The 27619-nt window shown below is 44.3% G+C and overlaps 1 protein-coding gene across 1 annotated transcript in view; it reads right to left on the minus strand.

The window, feature by feature from the left end:
• The window catches only part of TRAF3IP2 (TRAF3 interacting protein 2), a 38977-nt gene extending 12198 nt beyond the window's left edge, over positions 1–26779 (minus strand). The window contains exons 1-5 of the mRNA XM_073675865.1: positions 26644–26779; positions 17565–17836; positions 11565–11652; positions 6264–6436; positions 3431–3519 (exon numbers count right to left, since the gene is read on the minus strand). Coding sequence (XP_073531966.1) covers positions 3431–3519; positions 6264–6436; positions 11565–11652; positions 17565–17829 — 615 coding nt within the window. The 5' untranslated portion in view covers positions 17830–17836; positions 26644–26779. The remainder of the gene's footprint in view (positions 1–3430; positions 3520–6263; positions 6437–11564; positions 11653–17564; positions 17837–26643) is intronic.
• Positions 26780–27619: the final 840 nt, after the last annotated feature.

A 27619-nucleotide genomic window follows, 5' to 3' on the forward strand; every position in this document is an offset into this window, starting at 1 on the left:
GATGGGGGTGAGGGGTGCATGCATACCAGGATGGGGGTGAGGGGCCCATGCATACCAGGATGAGGGATACCATACATACCAGGATAGGGATGAGGGATGGGGTACCATGCATACCAGGATAGGGATGAGGAGTACCATCCATACCAGGATTGGGGATGAGGGGTGCCATGCATACCAGGATTGGGGATGAAGAGTGCCATGCCTTCCAGGATTGGGGTTGAGGGGTGCCATGCATACCAGGATTGGGGGCGAGGGGTGCCAAACAATACCAGGATTGGGGGTGAGGGGTGCCATGCATTCCAGGATTGGGGGTGAAGGGTGCCATGCATTACAGGATAGGGATTAGGGGTGCCATGCATACCAGGATGGGGATGAGGGGTGCCATGCATACCAGGATAGGATGGTGGGGACAGGATGGGGGCAGCTCAAATACCAGGAGGGGGGCAGCACATACCAGCATGGGAGACCATATACCAATAAAAATGCTCGCCACCCGGGCATAGAATGGGCTCAATAGTTAGTTGTATATAAGGGAATTTGTGAGAGAGAGCTGTTGATAGAAATTTTAGGCCTCATTCAGACATCAGTGAATTTTTGGGTTCGCAAAAAAAATGGAACAGTTTTCAAATGTTACCATCGATGTTTCGTCAGTAGTTTTCTAATTTGATTAAAATAAATAGAAGAAATTGCAAATCTTCTACCCATTGCAATGTTAAAACACAGATTGGACGTATTTACAGACTTGTTTGGGCAATTTTGATTCATGATTTAGATTAAAAACAGACATATCACATGGTCTGCAAAAAAATATGGACATGTGAACAACTCCATATATTATAATAGGTATGTCTTATATCCCTGAAAAACACCAATAGAACAGAAAGATAATTCACAGACATCTGAATGAGGTCTCACGTGTGTGTCCTGCCTTATCATTAGCTTAGTAATTTGTTTAAGCAACTTATTTTTTTGTATTCTGGAATTTCCTTCTATTAGAATACTGTAATATAGAAAAATAAACAGTGAAAAAATCTGGCCTACTGGTTGAAAATTGGTTAATTTATTTTGCTGTTATTAGAGTATCACTGCATGACTAGTACTACAGGCTGGTTAGGGTGCAATAGATACATAGGGGTTAGGGTAGAATATCAGTTGGATTCATATTTTTTCTTTTACCAGGTGGCTAATAAGGAAGTATTTTTACTTCTTGATATGAGACCCATGTGTTTTGAAGGGAGAATATAGGCGAGGAATTTAAACTGGTGGTTTAATATGTCGCAGTGGTGTTTCAGGTTATTCCAGAAGAATAATCGGCTGAGGAAGAGGCCAAAGACCCAACTTATGTATGTCAAGCCAGGTGTGGAGCATATCAGTCTGCGTACGGGGTGTCTTTGGATTCCCTACCATGTAGCCAAGCCATATGGTTGACTAAAACTTCCTGACTCTTGTAGATATGTTCACAGATTGCAGGTTTTAGTCTTAGCCCCATTATATGTAATTCCAGGACCCCTGCAGGAGAATACAAGGGAAAACTCTTTCTGATTGTCTAATCAATATTTTTATCCACTGTTTGCTACGCATGATCCAAATATCTTACTACATAAAGAGCTTAATGTTGAGGTGAGTCCAAGAAAAACATCAGCTCACGTTGGAGCGATGACTCTGTTGTTGTAGATGACGACGATGAAAGGGAACATTTTCCTATTGAATTTTTAAATAGATTAACCCCATCAGGCATGCCAAGTCATTGCCTTAGACTTAAGGTGGGCAACATTATTATGTTGTTGAGAAATTTGAATACAAAACGAGGACTCTGCAATGGTACACGATTAGTTGTAACATCATTGAATAGAAATGTTCTTGAGGCAGAGATTTTGACAGGATCAGCTGAAGGTGATAAGGCATACAGAGAGATTTCCACACAATCTGCCCTGGGCAATTCACCTTTTGAATTGGTGCACATCTCTGTAATCTTCTAAATTTTATTTTGGTTTTCTGTAATGCCATTTACTAATTTATTCACTATGACAACTTTGCTGTTTATCGTGTAAAAAGGCTGAAAGTGAATAGACAATTTGAGTTAGTTTTTATTATGTAGAGCACACTTTTCTAGCTTCCGGAACGTATTTGTTTCGGAACTCAGGCTGCTAGTATCCCTTATACCCTGCATATCTGCTCAGCCATGAAATGTTTATCAGATACATGTCTTAAAAAGTTGAAGTTGTCATGTATTCTGAAAGCAGTTAACCAATGAACACATGATAGTTTGTCTGTCAATAAGATGATGATCTGTTATGAACTTGGGAAGTGACAGGTTATCAGTGCTAGGTAAGTGAGCCTTTACACTGTATCCATGGACATAAAGCCTGGTTATCTGGAGGGACTAAAGGTCCCCATACACATTAGACTAATTGTTGACTGAATGTGCTTTTTTTGTGTATGGGGTTGCCAGCCAGCTGATTATGAGGGGAGATGTCGGAGATGTCAATCAAGCATGTCCGATTTCGGACTGATTGTACTGTTCTCTTTGAGATAAGCCGCCAGCTGACATGTCAGCCGGTGGCTGTCTCATAGAGAAGATGGGAACGTTAAGCCAAACGAGTGCTCCTGTATATGGGTGAGTTGGCTGAGATGGCTGTTGACCAAACGACCAGCCCAAACATGATTCATTCGACAGCCATCTAATGTGTATGGAGGTCTTAAGAGACACAGTAAGTTATCTACGTAATAAGGGGGGAGGGATGAGTTGAAGAGTGACTTTCTTCTATTTCAGGGTTTGTCAAATCTTTTCTAGTGGAGTGGTTTGATCGTACAAACAGACCAAAAACTGCTTGCACCTCATCAGATACACCAAGAGGATGTCTATATCTCACATCTGTAGTGGAAGGCTATGCTGAAATTGAAAATATCTCACATGTAAAGCGCCATGGAATAAATGGCGCTATAATAATAAATAATAATTTTCCTTTTTGGTCTCCGAAACATATAAACAAAAATATAACATTATAATAAGTACAAAATGAGGCAATTCTGTTGTTAAATTAAATATTGCTTTAACCATAGAAAAGGACTGACCTGCTTATTATCATGTCTATAAAAACTGACTTCCCAGCTAAGCATCACCAACAACTAACTGGTGCCTCCAGGTAAGGCCAACCTCACAGTGTGAGAAGCTCCGCTTTATTAGATTCATATTGTAATGTACACATCTATATTCTTAAAAAGAGTAGATCTACTGTATGGTAAAGAAAATGGATATTTCCTCATGGATTTAGCAATGTAAGAAAAGTGTCTATCATTTTTCCTCCAATTTATCTATCGCTATTAATAACAAAGAGATCAAGCATAATAGTACTTGATAGGGACAATACACTTCTGATGATTTGATCCTGAAAGTTCTCTGCTAAGGACTATCTGTGACAGTACTCACTGTTGTCTTGAATCCATTGGAGCACAAAAGATTTGCAAGTTTTATAACTGGGTTTGCAGTATCTAGGGAGTAGGTTATGAAGACTCTTCCTGCAAGACACAGCAATGAATATGCATTGATTGAATTCACTATATATCAGGTTTACATTGCTCTCGACTCTTTAACAATTCACCCTGAATTATCAATTGTACAGGAGAGGTCTTCATTAGAAGATATTCTAATTTCTACTATTACTCTTTTGCATTTGTATTTTGTTTCCATAAAGCAGTGGCATATCTAAGGCAGGGGGCGCGGGGCATAACATGATCACTCATATGCGATGTTCATACTTACAGTGACGTGACAATTTGCTGCTCTCAGTGGAGAAGGGGCATTGAGAGAATCAGGAAAAGCAGCTCCTCAGCAAATAAGTGGTCACATGACAGCTACTCAAAAGGACTGAGCAGGGTGTGTGAGCGCAGGGCGAGGGGAGGATTGGGCGCCAAACTGAATTCTTGCCCCGGGTGCCAGAAAACCTAGATACACCTCTGCATAAGCTCTTATATTGAACCTCAAAAATAGCAGTTGCGCACCTAATATTTAAGCAGATAAACAAATTGATATGACAAGTTAACTGACTCTCATTTAACCCCTTAAAGGAAATCCGTCACCAGTTTTTTGCTATCCCATCTGAGAGCAGCATGATGTTGGGGCAGAGATTCTGATTCTGGCAATGTATCTATTACTGGGCTTTGCTGCAGTTTTGATAAATTCACTGTTTTATCTGCTGCAGATCTACCAGTTCTCTGAATGATGAGCTCTGCATAACCCTGCCCACACAACTGGTTGACAGCTTTCTGTGTACACTGTGCATAGGCAGAAAGATGCCAATTAGTGATTGGTGTGGGGTTATACAGAGCTCATAAATATGGCAACAGGTTTACTAATCCTCAAATGATAATCTCCTGCTGATAAAAAAAAGAAGTAATTTTTTATCAAATCTGTTACAAACAATCCACATTGCTGGAATCGGGATTTCTGTCTCTACATTACTTTGCTCTGATTAGATGGCAAAAACCTGGTGACAGATTCCTTTGAACATGAAGCCATTTTTCCTTTTGCACTTTTGTTTTTTCCTCCCCTTCTTCCAGGAGCTTTTTCATTTTTCCCTCTGTATAGCTGTATGAGGACTAGTTTTGTTGCTGGAAGAGTTCCAGTTAGTGAATTACACCATTTGTTTTACCATATAATGTACTAAAAGGCAAGAAGAAAAATTCCAAGTAGGGTGAAATAGTAAAACAAAATGCAAAACATTATTCGGCCGAAAGCCATCTAATGTGTGTGGTAGGTCTCTTGAGAACACTGATTCCAGTTTATTATATCTTGGGAGAAGGGGTGTCACAATACTGTAGTAGGATTTCTCGGAGCAATGGGCTCCTTGCCTATTCCTCAAGCTAGGGGTACCCTAGGCTATCCCTATTCCCCAGATTACCCCTAGTGGTGGAGATGCTGGGGTCTTATACCTTGCTATGCTTCTATATGCATACTGACCTATTTCCTTCCCCACCCAGGGAGGTATGGGACAGAAGTGTATAGGATAACACAAACCTGACAGACAGGGGAAACAGACAGGGATAAAAGAATACTACAGTCATATAAACACACTCTCACAACTAGTGGAAATCAAGAGAACAGTAGGAGGGGCAAACCAAATGGGAAGAGGATTAGGATAAACACAGAATACCAAATCCATGCAGATATCTCCTGAAAACGACACCAACCGACTGCTACTAGTTCAGACTACTCCTTCAACACTAAAGCAGGAAGTGTGAGCTATCACTGGCAATTCCCTAGTGCAAGTGGAGAGTGGCCAACACAGAACAGCTGAGACAATTCAGGATGGAGAGCTCCAGGAGATAGACAGAACTGATTAACCCTTGCAATAATAGAGCAATGAAGACCTGCACTGCTAAAAGGAAGGTGAAGCAGAACTAATAAGTGCAGGTCTTTGGGTAACCAGATGTTGCAATATTCTGGCCATCTCTGTCGCGGTATCCCCATGACAAGGGGGCGTCACAAATTAAACGAGCCCTCCAATCTATATATTTTTTTGTTAAATGTGTGTATAGGTGCATGTAATGTAGTGTGAGTGTATTAATATATACCTATTACACCTATTGCTGCTCTCTCTGATGTCCAGCGCCGTTCGGCTTCTCTTCTCAGTGATGTCACCACTCTGCATACTCACTGGGTCAGAAAGAGGCTCCATAGGCTTTCATTGTAAAAGAGACTTCCGGCTCACACATAAGAGCATAGAGTGAGCCGGCTAGTCACAATTGCAGTAACTACACTGAAAAGAGAAGCAGATCGGCACTGGACACCGGAGAGAGCAGCGGTGGGTAAGTAAATTAATACACTCACAATACATTACATACTCATATACACACATTTAATAAAAATATATAGATGGGAGGGATTATTTAACATCTGGGGTAATACAAGGGGAAAGAGAGAGGGAAGCTGGACTGTAGACAATCCTTCACAGACTGCTGCAAAGCTACCCCGAGGTTGACTCCAATCCGCAAACAGTCACAGGTAATACCAATAGATGAAAACGATGCTCTTTCAGTGCTGCGTTCATCCATGCGTGTTTTCTGTGGCTAGTCAATAAAGGATTTCTGCATAAATTTCCTGCATTATGTCTAATGTTCCTAACTAAGCAGTTAGCAAATAGAGAATTCTTTCCATTTTGCAAGATTGCTGCATTTTTATGTATCCTATCCATATCTGAAATGGGCAAGATTGAATAAAAAGAAAACTTGGTTGACCTGCTGAATAGGTAGAATACACTTACTTTGCTCCGATGGCAAGTTACTCATCTTTAGTCCTGTACCGGGCTCTTCTTGAGGCGGAAACCGGGGATGGGTATGCCTAAATTGGGGCGGCTGACCATACGTGTACCCATCTTGCCTAGGCATATTGTATGGTGTTGCATTGAGAGGCAAAGCAAAATTATTCTGAGGACCACTAAAAGGTAAAAAATGTTACGACAGCTTCAGAGCTAGAATCGATGAAGACACAAACCAGTATAAAACTAACTCAGAATGTACATAGGAGCCAATAATTGTCTTCTCCCCACTGGATTTCTCAACATGACAAATGTTTATGTGCACTTGGCTGCAGGGATGATGTGCTGTAAACCACAAGTGACAGCTGCAGCCAATCACTGGCCTCAACAGTCTTATACCGCTGAGATTGGTTACAGTGGTCATATGTAGCATACGGCACATAATCATTGCAGCCAAGGACACAAAAACTGGCAGCAAGTGCCAAAGCTGCAGCACTGGAACAACGTGGATTCAACAGCTAAGCAATGTTTCTTTTATTACTTTATCACATTTTATCGCCCTCAACCACTTTTGTTTTCACAACTGGGAAAACCCCTTTAAATGATATGTAAACTTTTGCAATACGATGCAATGCACTCCAATACATAAAAAAAACAATGAAGCAAAAAGTTTTGATCAAAAATATCTTACTGCTTTTCAAATACTGATGTGATGTGGTATACCGCCTAACTTTGAAAAGAGGTACACATACTATAGTGTGTATAGCGCACTGTGGCAGTGTTTATATCATGCTAATCCACTTCCTTTTTAACACAGTACGTTATCCCTTTCATGGCCTGCCAAACAGCATTGTGCCCCCCAGTACATTCCAATGCACAGTATGATTTCCCCATAGTGTATACCCCCACACACAGCATCATGCCCCCACACACAGCATCATTGCCCCCACACACAGCATCATTGCCCCCACACACAGCATCATTGCCCCCACACACAGCATCATTGCCCCCACACACAGCATCATTGCCCCCACACACAGCATCATTGCCCCCACACACAGCATCATGGCCCCCACACACAGCATCATGGCCCCACACACAGCATCATGCCCCCACACACAGCATCATTGCCCCCACACACAGCATCATTGCCCCCACACACAGCATCATGCCCCCCACACACAGCATCATTGCCCCCACACACAGCATCATGCCCCCACACACAGCATCATGCCCCCACACACAGCATCATGCCCCCACACACAGTATCATGCCCCCACACGCAGTATCATGGCCCCACACGCAGCATCATGGCCCCACACGCAGCATCATGCCCCCATACGCAGCATCATGCCCCCACACGCAGCATCATGCCCCCACACGCAGCATCATGCCCCCACACGCAGCATCATGCCCCCACACGCAGCATCATGCCCCCACACACAGCATCATGCCCCCACACACAGCATCATGCCCCCACACACAGCATCATGTCCCCCACACACAGCATCATGCCCCCCACACACAGCATCATGCCCCCCACACACAGCATCATGCCCCCCACACACACAGCATCATGGCCCCACACACAGCATCATGCCCCCCACACACAGTATCATGCCCCCCACACACAGCATCATTGCCCCCACACACAGCATCATTGCCCCCACACGCAGCATCATGGCCCCACACGCAGCATCATGCCCCCACACGCAGCATCATGGCCCCACACGCAGCATCATGGCCCCACACGCAGCATCATGCCCCCACACGCAGCATCATGCCCCCACACGCAGCATCATGGCCCCACACGCAGCATCATGGCCCCACACGCAGCATCATGGCCCCACACGCAGCATCATGGCCCCACACGCAGCATCATGGCCCCACACGCAGCATCATGGCCCCACACGCAGCATCATGGCCCCACACGCAGCATCATGGCCCCACACGCAGCATCATGGCCCCACACGCAGCATCATGGCCCCACACGCAGCATCATGGCCCCACACGCAGCATCATGGCCCCACACGCAGCATCATGGCCCCACACGCAGCATCATGCCCCCCCACGCAGCATCATGCCCCCCCACGCAGCATCATGGCCCCACACGCAGCATCATGGCCCCACACACAGCATCATGGCCCCACACACAGCATCATGGCCCCACACACAGCATCATGGCCCCACACACAGCATCATGGCCCCACACACAGCATCATGGCCCCACACACAGCATCATGGCCCCACACACAGCATCATGGCCCCACACACAGCATCATGGCCCCACACACAGCATCATGGCCCCACACACAGCATCATGGCCCCACACACAGCATCATGGCCCCACACACAGCATCATGGCCCCACACACAGCATCATGGCCCCACAAACAGCATCATGGCCCCACACACAGCATCATGGCCCCACACACAGCATCATGGCCCCCCACACAGCATCATGGCCCCCCACACAGCATCATGCCCCCACACGCAGAATTATGCCCCCCCACGCAGCATCATGGCCCCCCACGCAGCATCATGGCCCCCCACGCAGCATCATGCCCCCCCACGCAGCATCATGCCCCCCCACGCAGCATCATGCCCCCACACACAGCATCATGCCCCCACACACAGTATCATGCCCCCACACACAGTATCATGCCCCCATACACAGTATCATGCCCCCACACGCAGCATCATGGCCCCACACGCAGCATCATGGCCCCACACACAGCATCATGCCCCCACACACAGCATCATGCCCCCATACACAGTATCATGCCCCCCCACGCAGCATCATGCCCCCACACACAGCATCATGCCCCCACACACAGCATCATGCCCCAACACCCAGTATTATGCCCCCACACACAGCATCATGCCCCCATACACAGTATCATGCCCCCCACGCAGCATCATGCCCCCCCACACAGCATCATGCCCCCACACACAGCATCATGCCCCCACACCCAGTATTATGCCCCCACACACAGCATCATGCCCCCACACACAGCATCATGGCCCCACACACAGCATCATGGCCCCACACACAGCATCATGGCCCCACACACAGCATCATGCCCCCACACACAGCATCATGCCCCCACACACAGCATCATGCCCCCACACACAGCATCATGCCCCCACACACAGCATCATGCCCCCACACACAGCATCATGCCCCCACACACAGCATCATTGCCCCCATACACAGCATCATGCCCCCCACACACAGCATCATGCCCCCACACACAGCATCATGCCCCCACACACAGCATCATGCCCCCACACACAGCATCATGCCCCCACACACAGCATCATGGCCCCACACACAGCATCATGGCCCCACACACAGCATCATGGCCCCACACACAGCATCATGCCCCCACACACAGCATCATGCCCCCACACACAGCATCATGCCCCCACACACAGCATCATGGCCCCACACACAGCATCATGGCCCCACACACAGCATCATGGCCCCACACACAGCATCATGGCCCCACACACAGCATCATGGCCCCACACACAGCATCATGGCACCACACACAGCATCATGCCCCCACACACAGCATCATGCCCCCACACACAGCATCATGGCCCCACACACAGCATCATGGCCCCACACACAGCATCATGGCCCCACACACAGCATCATGGCCCCACACACAGCATCATGGCCCCACACACAGCATCATGGCACCACACACAGTATCATGCCCCCACACACAGCATCATGCCCCCACACACAGCATCATGCCCCCACACACAGTATCATGCCCCCACACACAGTATCATGCCCCCATACACAGTATCATGCCCCCACACGCAGCATCATGGCCCCACACGCAGCATCATGGCCCCACACACAGCATCATGCCCCCACACACAGCATCATGCCCCCATACACAGTATCATGCCCCCCCACGCAGCATCATGCCCCCACACACAGCATCATGCCCCCACACACAGCATCATGCCCCAACACCCAGTATTATGCCCCCACACACAGCATCATGCCCCCATACACAGTATCATGCCCCCCACGCAGCATCATGCCCCCCCACACAGCATCATGCCCCCACACACAGCATCATGCCCCCACACCCAGTATTATGCCCCCACACACAGCATCATGCCCCCACACACAGCATCATGGCCCCACACACAGCATCATGGCCCCACACACAGCATCATGCCCCCACACACAGCATCATGCCCCCACACACAGCATCATGCCCCCACACACAGCATCATGCCCCCACACACAGCATCATGCCCCCACACACAGCATCATGCCCCCACACACAGCATCATGCCCCCACACACAGCATCATTGCCCCCATACACAGCATCATGCCCCCCACACACAGCATCATGCCCCCACACACAGCATCATGCCCCCACACACAGCATCATGCCCCCACACACAGCATCATGCCCCCACACACAGCATCATGGCCCCACACACAGCATCATGGCCCCACACACAGCATCATGGCCCCACACACAGCATCATGCCCCCACACACAGCATCATGCCCCCACACACAGCATCATGCCCCCACACACAGCATCATGGCCCCACACACAGCATCATGGCCCCACACACAGCATCATGGCCCCACACACAGCATCATGGCCCCACACACAGCATCATGGCCCCACACACAGCATCATGGCACCACACACAGCATCATGCCCCCACACACAGCATCATGCCCCCACACACAGCATCATGGCCCCACACACAGCATCATGGCCCCACACACAGCATCATGGCCCCACACACAGCATCATGGCCCCACACACAGCATCATGGCCCCACACACAGCATCATGGCACCACACACAGTATCATGCCCCCACACACAGCATCATGCCCCCACACACAGCATCATGCCCCCACACACAGTATCATGGCCCCCCACACAGCATCATGCCCCCACACACAGCATCATGCCCCCACACACAGCATCATGCCCCCACACCCAGTATCATGCCCCCACAGTATTCCCCACACACAGGAAGATACCCCACAGCTACCGCTATACATATCCACTTATTTGTGAAAAAATTGTCTCTTTATATAATAGACTAGAGTGCCAATAAAGTGGACCACAACTCTACCATAGAGGGAAAAATTGGATATGTAGGTGTCATTTTGAGTAAGGCCACCCATAAATTCCCTGTAAAGATCATATGTTACATCAGGCACATAACAGTCAAAAGGAAAGAAGCATAAAATAAAAGGCAAAACCGGTTCATATGTGTTGTGCGTAGAGCAATCATTATTTTACATACCAGTAATTCGGTTGCATGTGTGGTTGGTACAGCCGGGGAAGCTGCAGCATAGGTTGCATACCTTGATAGCCAAATGGAAATCTAGGCTCTAGAATAATAGTAATTGGCACTAGATTAATTGGCATTCACGTTATACATCTATTAATGGTAACATTTCTGTTTCAAACGTCCTAATTAACTTATACAAGCATTCTAGGCCAGAATGATATTGCTATTCTGGCACAAAATGTACACTGCTAATGCCGGTGACTGATGGTGCAATCACTGCGGCTTTCTGCAGTGTCGCTTGTATTATTGCAGTTGTGTTGTACACCAGATATGTGAGGGCAGTCCATGTGGCCATGCAGGCTCGGTACTGGCCCACAGGGGAACTGGTGAGTCTCCTGGTGGGTCCCTGTGCAGGCGCGGGGCCCTTTCACTCCTGTATGAACAGTAGTTGACACAATACACTTGATTTGCTATGTACAGGCAAAGGAAGCACCTCATCATTCAATTAACAAACAGCCCAGTTTATTATATAGATCCAAGGGGTAACGTTTCTCCTTGCGGAGTGTGACATATCAGGCATGACATGCAAAGGTGAGGAGACTTTTAAGCTTTGCAATTACCCCTTGGATTCTGAGGGGTCGTACCCCGAAACACTGTCTGCAAATTGAGATTTTGGCTTTGGCTTTTATCCGAAGTCATATGGCTAGTCTCATTAGAGGGTCAATATTGACTTTTAGTATTGCTTCTTCCAGTAGGTGGCACTAGAGTTCTAGTCCTCTTCCTCTCTGAAGAGACAATTTGCATATTTCCCAGAGAAGCATTGCAAGGCTTAAAAGTATCCTCACCTTGGCATGTCAGTGACAGTGATATATGTCAGTTACATACAATGTAGACATATGTATAGTATGCTACTATTATGGTGGTCATCGTTAGTTCCAATTATGTTTATATAATCATGTATCCACAGCAATGCATGATCATTCTACAACATGGGGAAGGCATTAACCATTGGAGCATACAAGATACAAACTCTCTGACACAAAGATGCAGAAATATAGGGGTAGAAAATGAAAGCTATAACATTTCAAAATTATAGCTATAGATAAAATAGAAAATTGGGGCACCACAGAAAAATAGAATAGAACATATTTCTGTTTGCAGAATCACTGCTGATATACAAGTGCTTCTCACAAAATTAGAATATCATCAAAAAGTTAATTTATTTCAGTTCTTCAATACCGAAAGTGAAACTCATATATTATATAGAGTCATTACAGACAGAGTGATATATTTCAAGTGTTTATTTCTGTTAATGTTGATGATTATGGCTTACAGCCAATGAAAACACAAAAGTCGTTATCTCAGTAAATTAGAATACTTTATAACAACAGCTTGAAAAATGTTTTAAAATCTGAAATGTTGGCCTACTGAAATGTATGTTCAGTAAATGCACTCAATACTTGGTCGGGGCTCCTTTTGCATCAATTACTGCATCAATGTGGCGTGGCATGGAGGCGATCAGCCTGTGGTACTGCTGAGGTGTTATGGAAGCCCAGGTTGCTTTGATAGCAGCCTTCAGCTCGTCTGCATTGTTGGGTCTGGTGTCTCTCATCTTCCTCTTGATAATACCCCATAGATTCTCTATGGGGTAAAGGTCAGGTGAGTTTTCTGGCCAATCAAGCACAGTGATACTGTTGTTTGTAAACCAGGTACTGGTACTTTTGGCAGTGTGGACAGGTGCCAAGTCCTGCTGGAGAATGAAATTTCCATCTCCAAAAAGCTTGTCGGCAGAGGGAAGCATGAAGTGCTCTAAAATTTCCTGGTAGACGGCTGCGCTGACTTTGGTCTTGATAAAACACAGTGGACCTACACCAGCAGATGACATGGCTCCCCAAACCATCACTGATTGTGGAAACTTCACACTAGACCTCCAGCAGCTTGGATTGTGACCTCTCCACTCTTCCTCCAGACTCTGGGACCTTGATTTCCAAATTAAATGCAAAATTTCCTTTCATCTGAAAACAACACCTTGGACCACTGAGTAACAGTCCAGGTCTTTTTCTCCTTGGCCCAGGTAAGATGCTTCTGGCGTTGTCTATTGGTCATGAGTGGCTTGACACAAGGAATGCGACACTTGTAGCCCATGTCCTGGATACGTCTGTGTGTGGTGGCTCTTGAAGCAATGACTCCAGCAGCAGTCCACTCCTTGTGAATCTCCCCCAAATTTTTGAATGGCCTTTTCTTAACAATCCTGTCAAGGCTGCGGTTATCCCGGTTGCTTGTGCACCTTTTTCTACCACACTTTTTTCTTCCACTCAACTTTCCATTAATATGCTTGGATACAGCACTCTGTGAACAGCCAGCTTCTTTAGCAATGACCTTTTGTGGCTTACCCTCCTTGTGGAGTGTGTCAATGACTGCCTTCTGGACATCTGTCAAGTCAGCAGTCTTCCCCATGATTGTGAAGCCTACTGAAACAGACTAAGGGATCTTTTTAAACGAGTAGGAAGCCTTTGCAGGTGTTTTTTGTTAATTATTCTGGTTTACTGAGATAATGACTTTTGTGCTTTCATTGGTTGTAAGCCATAATCAACATTAACAGAAATAAACACTTGAAATAGATCACTCTGTTTGTAATGACTCTATATAATATATGAGTTTCACTTTTTGTATTGAAGACCTGAAATAAATTAACTTTTTGATATTCTAATTTTGTGAGAAACACCTGTATATCTAATGAAAAGAAGATTCTTTTTTGGCACCTTAATCTTCTGGCAAACGCAAATTACTTGTATCTTGAACTTCTGGAACAGACCTTTTACTTTCTATTGATTTTACTAAGGGCAGGTGCAGACGGATGTATTATCTGTCTGAGAGCAATCTGACAAAACATCGGATCGCACTCATACCAATGTTAGTCTATGGGGCAGTGCACATGTTCGATTTTTTTTTTCTTCAGACAGGGTCTGTCCGATGAAAAAAAAAAAAATCGCTGCATGTCTGAGTTTGATCTGGTATTCGAGGAAAACATCAGACTGCACTCAAGTGACATCTGAGTGCAGTCCGGTTTCTGCGCACTGACACAATGGAGAAGATGGGGAAATTTTGTTCTCCAGCTTCTCCTCAGTATGCTCCGATTCTCTTGGATGCTGATACTTTGATCAAAATCTTATCAGAGTATGATCAGACTGTCATTTGCATAATCAGCCCGATTCTCTCGGATGAGCAAATCTACAGCCCTCTGCACGAGCCCTATGGTCACGTTCACACGCTCAGTATTTGGTCAGTATTTTACCTCAGTAATTGTAAGCCAAAATCAGGAGTGGAACAATCAGAGGAAAAGTATAATAGAAACACGTCACCACTTCTGTATTTATCACCCACTCCTGGTTTTGGCTTACAAATACTGATGGAAAATACTGACCAAATACTGAACGTGTGAACGTGGCCTAACAGTGAGAAATTTCATTGTGTAGCACCTGAGAATCTAGATTAACTGGGTTTACAAACCATCTATGAAAACTGAACTCGAATTCACCAGCATCGCTGAACTTTCCCAAAAAATTGGATTTGTAGCTAATTTATTAGTTGTGATTCACAATACTGCTAAGCCCCTAAATGCCCAGAAAATAAGTGTATATTCTGAGGTCTCCTATGAATCTATTGAACTCCTTTTTGAGATCTTTAATTCAAACAGTCTTATTAACCCATTCCCAACTAGGCGATTTTCCGTTTTGCGCTTTTGTTTTTTCCTCCCATTCTTCCAATAGACATAACTTTTTTATTTTTCCATCAACATAGTCATTTGAGGACTAGCTTTTTGCAGGATGAGTTGTCCTTTTGAATGACACAAAAAAAATTCCAAGTGTGATGAAAAAAGCGCAATTCCGCAAATGATTTTTTTCCTATATATACAGTATTTATTATATGGTAAAAATTACCTGGCAATATGATTTCCCAGTTCAGTATAATTACGATGACATCAAACATGCATTTTTACTTGTGAAAAAAAAATTCATAAATTTGTGGAAAACATTTTTTCGCTTGTGTCACTATTTTCCCATGGCCGTGACGTTGCGTGATAGGACTGTGTAAGGGCTTGTTTTTTTGCACTGTAACTGATGTTTTTATTGATACCAGATTGGCACAGATGCGATGTTTTCATTGCGTTTTATTGCATTTTTTTGCGATGTTGGTGCTGCCGAAAAAAACACAATTCAGGCGCTTTGATTTTTTTCACATTACAACGGTTAATTAATTTTAAATTTTGATAGACTGGACTTTTATGAACATTGAGATACCACATGTGCATTTTTTTTCTTAAATTTTAATGAGGTGAAAAGGTGATTCAAACTTTTGTATTTTTTATATTTTTCATTTTTTAAAACGATTTTTTATCTGATTGCTTCTACTATAATCAGCAGTACCATAGCATTACTGTATATAGCAAAAATTAGTCTCCTATGAACACCAGTTGCGGGCTTGCTTTCACAGGAGCACCATCATGACAGGCATAGGGGTCTTATCAGGTTTGCGGTAGTGTCAATGGACTGTTAGATCAGCGCTTACTCCTGGGATGCACGTTGTAAATGCTGCCGTCACAAATTGACAGCGACATTTAACAGGTTAACAATCTCCGCTCCACTTGTTGCTGTTAGATGCAGATGATGGCTGAATAACAGTCATCATCTGCCAGCAAAAATGTGTGCTCAGCTCCTGAGCCGGCATCAAAGATAGGGAGCCAACATATGACATACCAGTACGTCATGTCAGTAAGGGGTTAATGACCTAGTGACCTCAACCTATCCGGTTAGGGGAAACCGAAGAGTAGCCCATGGTAACCAAAAGCAGCATTCAGGTGGCATGTACAGGTCTAATCTTGGACTATCACAAGAAGGAAATGTGCAAAAAAAAAACGCATCGTATATTTTTTTTACAATACTACAAGACACACTTTGTAAGGTAGACAGTTGTTTAAATTTATGAATTATGGAGACTTTTCGTTTGTCCTTAAAAAAATATGGCTTGCCTGTGTCACAAGCCAGGATGCACGCTTTCTGAGACACACAAACACTGGTTTCAAGTTTTTTGTTTTGTATCAAAGTTAGGACAGAGGGGTATTAAACTGCCCTTTTTGTTTGCAGTCTGGGAAGAATAATTAAAAAAGGCTATTAGTAAGGTGCTACTACTGCAGTATATCTCAGATGACTCAATTCAGTCACACTGACTCTGCAGGTCCAGCACCTCCCTATCACTTGAATCTATGGATTATTATTCACACACGGGGTCTACCACTCCTATTTTCCATGCGCTTAAGTGCTGAAGTCATATTCCACAATTAGATTTAGGCCCTTTTCTCTATGTATGTGTAATGAGCTGCACATTCTGACTTCCTATACCTAGGTTGTAAAATCCTAAAATGTCGCTGCTCGGCCAGCCCTCATTTTATATAGTCCCTGCGTTAGTTCCCGCTGATTGGCTGTGCTCCACCATGTGATGTGATAGCTGCAGGGCATTACAGGTTATCCCACACGGCCACTTCTGACATTATTAGCCTGCTCTTAATCTTTATCAGTGTGTGAAATGGCACCGGGCATCTTTTTTGTGATCCCCGCAAATGAAATTGCAAAGTGTTCGAATACAGAGAGAACTGCTAATTTGAGGAAATTTGACTCAAAGTCGATTCCCTGCTGATCGATCCCCTCATCTAAAGTGAAAACCATTTCTTGACCATTAATTGTCTTGATAATATGAAATGGGACTTCTTGAAAATAACCTTCCAGTTTTATTTTGCAGGTTGAGAGAATCCAAGTGTGCATACATTGATAGAGCACTTGTTATCCATATTATGTTTGTTTGTTGAGGGGGGTCACATCCTTTGTGCAATTTATGATAAAAGTTTACATATAGTTTAACAGACCAGGCCTCTCTATGGTCATAAAAATGGCAGAATATTATTCATTGGACCATACATAAAATTGGTGATCCACTTAACATGATACTTGTACCCACCTTGATTCATTTCTCTGAACATTGGATACCCGTGATCTCCTGGATTGCTATATGATGGCATCAGTGTATTAGGTCTTTCCAGATTATCTGTCCCTAGTAATCCTGATATATTGGTGTCATTGTCAATACTTAAATTTCTAGGAAATCGACTTGGTCCATTAGGCATAAATCCTGAGTCGGCCATTGAAACTGCTCCACAAGCCAGTCGATCGAGCGCTGATGGATATAAAGATTCGTCATCCTCTTCTGGCAAACTTCTGCTCATCTTAACCCTAGAATCCAAATAGAAGAAGGTGCTTCACTGAAGGGCTATTTCACACGTTAATGTCTCCAGTACGTGTAGTGACAGTTTGTGCACATGCCAGTGTGTTTTCATGGACCGTGTGTCTGTGGGCAAAACACGCTGACATGTCAGTTTTTTTCTCGCAGCACGGGCCGCAACACGTCCAGTACACGTGCACACATCCGTGTGTCATCAGTGTGACACGTACCGGCACCTGGGAATCAGCATTGGGTGCTGAAGACTGTCCTCATCATGGTCCTCTGAAGGCGCTGCGATCAGCACCAGCAGCGGACAATGTTGAGAGTAGTAGTCTGCTCTCACTGTCCCCAACTGTAAAAATAAAAAAATCCATATACTCACTTGTCCTAAGTGTCCCCTGCTGTAATCCATGCGACAGCTCATGCCGATCAGCCAGGGAGAATGACCCGCTGCAGCAGACCGGAGCTGCGCTGAGCTTGGTGAGTGACAGGGCACAGCTCGCTGCAGCGTGTCATTCTCTCCAGCGTGAGCGGTCGCATGGATTACAGCAAAGGAGACTTAGGACAGGAGAGTATATGGACTTTTATATTTTATTCTTATTTTTACAGTTGGAGACAGCAAGAGCAGACTACTACTCTCAACACTGTCTGCTGCTTGTGTTGATCGCAGCGCCGGCAGGGGACAATGATGAGGACAGTCTTCAGCACCCGGTGCTTGGGAACAGCGCTAACTGTACCGCTGATTCTCAAGCGCCGATACGTGTGATCCTGATGCGGCACACGGTTGCCACACGTGTGCCACACAGGGGCACAAGGACACTGATCTCTCCGGTACTGTTTTTTCCAGTAGCGGGAATACCCGGACGTGTGAAAGAGGCCTAAGACATTTTTACACATTTCTATGAAAGCAATTTCTTTCAAACAGAACAGTTTCTCTGCATCACCACAATATTTTTACGACTGTAACCTACTCCTACCCCACTTCACACCAGGTACCAAGACTTCATAGCTACAAAACCATTTTTTTTATCTATCAGTTTGCAGGTGTTTTAGAAACTGAACAGAGCTTATTCGGTAGTTTTCCTGGATGTGTCCTGTCTGGGCATCTAGGGGAAACGTTGGAAACTGCTATATTTTCACAGGCTATTGGAGTGGCCCTAACTAGTCCAGTGGTACTCTGGAAGTAAGCAAACCGTTTACAATATTTTGTGGTTGCTATATGCCATAGAGTTGCAAGGAAAAGTAAGTGAACCTTTACTAATATTTGTGCATTGATTACTAATAAAATGTGTTCTCATTGTGCGTTTTTTTGTGAGGCAAATTTTAAAGGGAATCTGTCACCTCTTGGCACTTATCTGACCTCTAATATGAGCATACAGGTGCTAGAAATGTAAATCTATACCTACCTGTATGCCTCATATTAGAGGTCTTGTTGCTGTGAAATGTCTTTTTATTCAGTCAAGTTTCTGATGCTTGCAGGGCCGGGGACTGGAAGAAATCCCCGCCTACTGTGTGAATTACAATGTTTTCCTCCTCTCCTGCATGTCACAGTGCCCTGTGATGTACAGTTGCAGCAGCCAAATCCAGGCACTGTGACGTGCAGTTGAAGCAGCCAAATCCGGGCACTGTGACATTCAGGCGAGGGGGGAAACATTATAATTCATACAGGAGGCAGGATTTCTTCCGGTCACTGGGACTGGAACACATCAGAAACTTGTAGGAAAAAAAATACATTTCACAGCAACAAGACCTCTATTATGAGGCATACAGGTATGACTCATATTAGCGATGCTGGGCTGGGAGGTGGGGTTGTCCTGGCGATGTGAGGCTGCGGATCCCTTGGCTTCAATAAATGCCAGCCATGAGGCAGGATCAGAGTCCCTGCCCTGTGCATTGATTTACCAGAGGTGGGCTTCAGGGAAATGGCCGCCTCCAGCGGCACATGTGCAAATTGAGATGTCGGTTGAGATTCTATCTATTCTGAGGGTCCTGGCTGTCAATTTACTTGTGGTTCCTTAGAGATGTGGCGTAAAAATAGGAGAGCAGACAGATGGTCCATGTGCCATCCATTTTTTTTCTTGCACCCATTGCATTGGCGAGTCTCGTCCTATATACGAGGTTAATAGCAGCATGCTGCAATTTTTTTTCTAACCCAAGAAAAAATGCGCAGATGAGCATTGCCTCATTGAATAACATTGGTCAGAGTTAAATGCAATGTTTTCTCGCATTGCACTCCTCCGTATCATATGCCAGTGTGAGCGAGCCCTAATGCTGATTATATTTTAGTAAAATATACTGAAGTATAAGCTGATTACTACAGTATATTTTTACTGTGAATTACACTGTCCCTAACCTAGCTCTATCAACTAATCTAAATTATTTTTATTTGATTGTACTTTTTTTTTTTACACTTTACTGATTCTAATTTTGATTATATTTTAGTAAAAAATACTGTAGTAGAAGCTGATTACTAGAGTATATTTTACTTTACTAATTTAGCCCTATCAACTAATCTAAATTATTATTTTTATTAAATTTTTTTTTTTTTTTTACACTTGTTGAAAAAAACAAAAAAAAACAACCAGATGCCGATCAGTGGTGTGCATCACGAATCAGTGCTCAGTGGCTGCAGGACGCACACACGGATGTGATGCAATGGGAGGAGGGGGGGACAAAAAAGTCAAGACCAAAAGCGAGCACAGATACTGATGCACGGAGGTGGTGCAAAAGGAAAAAACTGACAAAAATCGAGCATTCAAGTACTGGACAGTGATCAAGTACTGATTACGTTCGGCGGCAAAAGGGAGGCCGGGGAAGGAATTAGGCAAAGGGGGCGAGTGGGATTGGGATGCATAAGAAAAAAGCAGGGAACAGGAACAGGTCAGTAACAATTCTTCTTTGTCTTCAGTCAGCAGCAACAGCAGAAGTGGTGGCACAGGCTAAAATAGTCTGTGGCACCACAAGGCCCAGCAGAATGACACAGTGACCGCTCTGCACACATCTCCAGGCTGGAATGAGGCAATGCAGCGCGATCACTGAGAGGTCAGACAGCGCAACTGCTAACTGATTGGTGCGATCGGACATTATCTTCTGATCGCACCAGTCAGCGCTAGGGCTAATGACGCCGCCTAGCTCCAGCCTGTGATCGGTGCTGTTATCGCACCGATCATAGCTGGTGTGACAAAGTAAAGTGCGGGAGGGGAGATATGTTTCCCTGAGGATATTAGCTTCAGTGAACTAAAACCATTATGTTTCCTCCAGCATGGTATTTGTTGAGAGTGGTTAAGTCTATCTGTAAAAGGGAGAGGTTTTTGTGAATGGCCATTGTGAAGGGCGGAAGTATTTTATATTTACCGTATATATGCATACGTATATGCAAATTTTATATTTATACATCATTTGGATTTGTATGTGTATATGCTGTTGGGGACCAAGATATATGTCCTGCACATGGACACTTGGCTGTCAGTGTCAGCCAAAATAAACAACTGTAAATGTTTTACCTTTTCAAAGGGACAAAAGTGTGAATATGTAGGCACCATGGGCAAATTCTGGTCCCTGCTGCATCTTGCTAAACCCCCAGTTTGTTAATGTCATAAATCACAATAGCAGTGCGCCAATGGGCACTGGCAATGAGGCCTTATTACCGACTGTCCTCTCTCCTTGCTCATCCCTTACCTCAACATGACACCTGTACCAAAGGGGTCTAGTACCTGCATTTTATATGTATTTTTGACTTCTAGTTTACATTAATATATACAGTACAGACCAAAAGTTTGGACACACCTTCTCATTTAAAGATTTCTCTGTATTTTCGTGACTATGAAAATTGTACATTCACACTGAAGGCATCAAAACTATGAATTAACACATGTGGAATTATATACTTAACAAAAAAGTGTGAAACAACTGAAAATATGTCTTATATTCTAGGTTCTTCAAAGTAGCCACCTTTTGCTTTGATGACTGCTTTGCACACTCTTGGCATTCTCTTGATGAGCTTCAAGAGGTAGTCACCGGAAATGGTCTTCCAACAATCTTGAAGGAGTTCCCAGAGATGCTTAGCACTTGTTGGCCCTTTTGCCGTCACTCTGCGGTCCAGCTCACCCCAAACCATCTCGATTGGGCTCAGGTCTGGTGACTGTGGAGGCCAGGTCATCTGGCGTAGCACCCCATCACTCTCCTTCTTGGTCAAATAGCCCTTACATAGCCTGGAAGTGTGTTTGGGGTCATTGTCCTGTTGAAAAATAAATGATGGTCCAACTAAACGCAAACCGGATGGAATAACATGCCGCTGCAAGATGCTGTGGTAGCCATGCTGGTTCAGTATGCCTTCAATTTTGAATAAATCCCCAACAGTGTCACCAGCAAAGCACCCCCACACCTCCTCCATGCTTTACGGTGGGAACCAGGCATGTATAGTCCATCCGTTCACCTTTTCTGCGTCGCACAAAGACACGGTGGTTGGAACCAAAGATCTCAAATTTGGACTCATCAGACCAAAGCTCAGATTTCCACTGGTCTAATGTCCATTCCTTGTGTTCTTTAGCCCAAACAAGTCTCTTCTGCTTGTTGCCTGTCCTTAGCAGTGGTTTCCTAGCAGCTATTTTACCATGAAGGCCTGCTGCACAAAGTCTCCTCTTAACAGTTGTTGTAGAGATGTGTCTGCTGCTAGAACTCTGTGTGGCATTGACCTGGTCTCTAATCTGAGCTGCTGTTAACCTGCGATTTCTGAGGCTGGTGACTCGGATAAACTTATCCTCAAAAGCAGAGGTGACTCTTGGTCTTCCTTTCCTGGGGCGGTCCTCACGTGAGCCAGTTTCTTTGTAGCGCTTGATGGTTTTTGCAACTGTACTTGGGGACACTTTCAAAGTTTTCCCAATTTTCCAACTGACTGACCTTCATTTCTTAAAGTAATGATGGCCACTCGTTTTTCTTTACTTAGCTGCTTTTTTCTTGCCATAATACAAATTCTAACAGTCTATTCAGTAGGACTATCAGCTGTGTATCCACCTGACTTCTGCACAACACAACTGATGGTCTCAACCCCATTTATAAGGCAAGAAATTATTAAACCTGACAGGGCACACCTGTGAAGTGAAAACCATTTCCGGTGACTACCTCTTGAAGCTCATCAAGAGAATGCCAAGAGTGTGCAATGCAGTCATCAAAGCAAAAGGTGGCTACTTTGAAGAACCTAGAATATAAGACATATTTTCAGTTGTTTCACACTTTTTTGTTAAGTATATAATTCCACATGTGTTAATTCATAGTTTTGATGCCTTCAGTGTGAATGTACAATTTTCATAGTCATGAAAATACAGAAAAATCTTTAAAAGAGGTGTGTCCAAACTTTTGGTCTGTACTGTATGTTTATGCAGCACATTTCCCATAGTATTGCTATATACACTTTTTCTTTATAATCGTCATTATTATTGTTGTGATCTTTTATTTCTATTAGTGTTTCCCATGTCATTTTAGACATATTATAAATATAGTTATTTTGTCTATATTGATACTGTTATAGCATGGGTTACAGTTGGGGAATTAATTATGGGTGAACCCCTTTATTCAGTTTGGGCTATTTTAGGTAGCTTGTAGAATGTTTTAATTGTTGTTAGCCATTGTCTGTCAGCTGCCTAGAATTTTTTAAAGGGAACCTGTCAGGTCCCCCATGCCCTCCAAACCCACAGCATTCACATACAGTGGGGAAAAAAGTATTTAGTCAGCCACCAATTGTGCAAGTTCTCCCACTTAAAAAGATGAGAGAGGCCTGTAATTGGCATCATAGGTAGACCTCAACTATGAGAGACAAAATGAGAAAACAAATCCTGAAAATCACATTGTCTGATTTGGACAGAATTTTTTTTCAAATTTTGGTGGAAAATAAGCATTTGGTCAATTACAAACAGTCACACTCCAAACTCCACTATAGTGAAGACCAAAGAGCTGTTGAAGGACACCAGAAACAAAATTGTAGCCCTGCCCCAGGCTGGTAAGGCTCAATCTGCAATAGGCAAGCAGCTTTGTGTGAAGAAATCAACTGTGGGAGCAATAATTAGAAAATGGAAGACATACAAGACCACTGATAATCTCCCTCGATCTGGGGCTCCGCAAAAGATCTCACCCTGTGGGGTCAAAATTATCTCAAGAACGGTGAGTAAAAATCCCAGAACCACACGGGGGGACCTAGTGAATGACCTGCAGAGAGCCGGGACCAACGTTACACAGGCTACCATCAGTAACACACTACGCCGCCAGGGACTCAGATCATGCAGTGCCAAACGTGTCCCCCTGCTTAAGCAATTACATGTCCGGGCCCGTCTGAAGTTTGCTAGAGAGCATTTGGATGATTCAGAAGAGTATTGGGAAAATGTCATATGGTCAGATAACATCAGATGAAACCAAAGTTGACCTGTGTGGTAGAAACACAACTCGTCGTGTTTGGAGGAGAAAGAATGCTGAGTTGCATCCAAAGAACACCATACCTACTATGAAGCATGGTGGTGGCAACATCATGCTTTGGGGCTGTTTCTCTGCCAAGGGACCAGGACGACTGATCCGTGGACATGAAAGAATGAATGGGGCCATGTATCGTGAGATTTTGAGTGCAAACCTCCTTCCATCAGCAAGGTCATTGAAGATGAAACGTGGTTGGGTCTTTCAGCATGACAATGATCCCAAGCACACCGCCAGGGTAACGAAGGAGTGGCTTCGTAAGAAGCATTTTAAGGTCCTGGAGTGGCCTAGGCAGTCTCCAGATCTAAACACTATAGAAAGCCTTTGGAGGGAGTTGAAAATCCGTGTTGCCCAGCGACAGCACCAAAACATCACTGCTCTAGAGGAGATCTGCATGGAGGAATGGGACAACATACCAGCAACAGTGTGTGCCAACCTTGTGAAGACTTATAGAAAACGTTTGACCTCTGTCATTGCCAACAAAGGATATATAACAAAGTACTGAGAAGAACTTTTGTAATTGACCAAATACTTATTTTCCACCAAAATTTGACAAAAAATTCTTTCCAAATCAGACAATGTGATTTTCAGGATTTGTTTTCTCATTTTGTCTCTCATAGTTGAGGTCTACCTATGATGTCAATTACAGGTCTCTCTTATCTTTTTAAGTGGGAGAACTTGCACAATTGGTGGCTGACTAAATACTTTTTTTCCCCACTGTATGTATCACTACATTCCCTGCCTAATCAGCCCTTTATAATATTCTCCACTTAAATCCATGTTTAAAAACAGTCTTTATAACCTCAGTTTTTCTTATGCTAACTAGGCCTTCGACTAGTCGTTGGGGCGCTAGTTTCCCCAGACTAGTCGGCTGACTTTGCATGTTATGACTTCTCTGTGGGTGTGATAACATAATTTGCACGAGCCAGCGTCATCGCCAACTCCCTACAAATCTCGCAAATGCGCGCTTCTCTATTCAGCAGCGTCACTGCGCCTCTGTAGCTGGGTGTACGCTCCCCGACTCCCGGCTTCAGAGGCGCACTCCGAATGACCGAAAGTGCAGAAGATGTACATGAGCCGTCTTCTGAACTTCCGGAAGCGTACACCCGGCTTCAGAGGCACAATGATGCAAGATTTGCAGGGAGCTGGCGATGGCGCCGGCTGGTGCAAATTATGTTATCCTACAACATACATGTCAAACTCTGGCCCATGGGCCAAATCTGGTCGGCAGGGTGGTTTTATTTGGTCCGAGACACCAGAACCACCTCCCTTATGAGGGGCTCATAACTCTGTATGGAGGACTATGTGGGGCCCATTATTCTGTATGGAGGACTATGGGGGCCATTAGGCTGTATGGAGGACAATTTGGGGCCCATTATTCTGTATGGAGAACTATGTGGGGCCATTATACTGAATGGAGGACTATGTGTGGCCATTATACTGTATGGAGGACTATGTGGGGCCCATTATTCTGTATGGAGAACTATGTGGGGCCACTATACTGTATGGAGGACTATGTGGGGCCTATTATTCTGTATGGAGGACTTTGTGGGGCCCATTATTCTGTATGGAGGACTATGTGGGGCCCATTATTCTGTATGGAGGACTATGTGGGGCCCATTACTCTGTATGGAGGACTATGTGGGGCCCATTATTTTGTATGGAGGATTATGTGGGCCCATTATTCTGTATGGAGGACTATGTGGGGCCATTATACAGCGACTTTGTCCAAGTTTTTCATTTTGGCCCTCTGTGTATTTGAGTTTGACACGTGTGTCCTACAGGGACATGATAACATGCAAAGAGGGCAGACTAGTCTGGGGAAACTACCGCCCCACTGATTAATCGAAGCCCTCAGTACAGGAAAAGTGGAGGATATAAATGCTTTTTTAAACATGGATGTAAGAGACTAACATTACACAGGGCTGGTTAGGCAGGGAATTTATTATATATTATATATATGTGAATGCTGCTGAGTCGGAGGTCAGGAGGGACCTGACAGCTTCACTGTAATAAAGGTTTTACTTTTGTATTTGGTATATGCTGTAAGTCCTCCTGCAGTTTTATATATGACTTTTTATTACTGGTGTTACTCCTGTGATTTAGCCACGGGTGAGTAGCAGTTGAGGCTGCATATTTAGAGCTGTGTCAGCCCTTTCCTTTCAGGTTTTAGGTGGGTTTCACATTATGTAAGGAATTAAATATTTCCATGCACATTTCAGGCCCTTGCATTGCTCTATGTTGCGGTGTATCCCCTGCTAGTGGGACCCTAAATACAGTAAGGACATGCTGCTATCCAGCAATATGCATCTTCTATAAATACACGAGACAACATTCACCCTCTTACCGAAGCCCTTACCTTTGTGAAACGAATCTCCTGGTCTGTTCTATCTGTAAAACCCTACAGTGTATAAGGCTGCGGATATCAGGACTCAGTCGTCAGGTCGGAACCAGGAAGAGGAACTAGATTATGTAAATGTTACACCCTCCTCTATGAGGTAAGAAGCCTGAGTGACTGGATTCCTGGAAGAATGAAGATTTCTCCTCGTCTTATGAGATCTTTAACAATTCTTCGGCCTTCTTCACACTCTTTTTTAGCTTTTTGAAATGCTTGTTAAAAAAAACAAACAGTTTCCTGTGTTTTTAATGATGTTTTTCTATTTAGAAAACGTGTATTTTTTCTGGTGTTTTTGAAACACCGTGCTGAAAACATGCTGCATTTAATAAGAAAACACCATTGACCTAAAGATGCATAAAAAATGGCACTGTAATAAAACCCCGCGTATGTATAGACTCAATATAATATCTGGCCATAAACGTTAAAGTACCATCTTTCTGCATAAGGCTACGCTCCCACAATAATAATAATCTTTATTTTTATATAGCGCTAACATATTCCGCAGCGCTTTACATACATTATTGTCGCAATGAGTTTTTGGTGCGTTTTTGACGCTGCGTGTTTTTGCTGCATGAAAAACACAACGTCTTATAGTTCTATCTAAGTGGATGGGATTTCTAGAATTCTCATGCCCACTGTGCTTCTTTTTAATGCAGCGTGAACTGACCTGTGGTGCGTTTTTCAAATTCGCTATCTAAGGGGTAACATTTCTCCTTGTGGAGAGCGACATGTTAAGCATGTCAGGACCAGAGCTTTTTCCGTTTTTGCGTTTTCATTTTTTGCTCCCCTTGTTCCCAGAGCCATAGCGTTTTTATTTTTTGGTCAATATGGCCGTGTGAGGGCTTATTTTTTGCGGGACGAGTTGTACTTTTCAACACCATTACTAGTTTTACCATATCGTGTACGGGAAAACGGGAAAAAAATTCCAAGTGCGGTG

This window comes from Phyllobates terribilis, unplaced genomic scaffold, assembly GCF_046119375.1.
Source record: "Phyllobates terribilis strain yellow unplaced genomic scaffold, ASM4611937v1 Scaffold_3__8_contigs__length_932513732, whole genome shotgun sequence".
NCBI classification, from domain to species: domain Eukaryota; kingdom Metazoa; phylum Chordata; class Amphibia; order Anura; family Dendrobatidae; genus Phyllobates; species Phyllobates terribilis.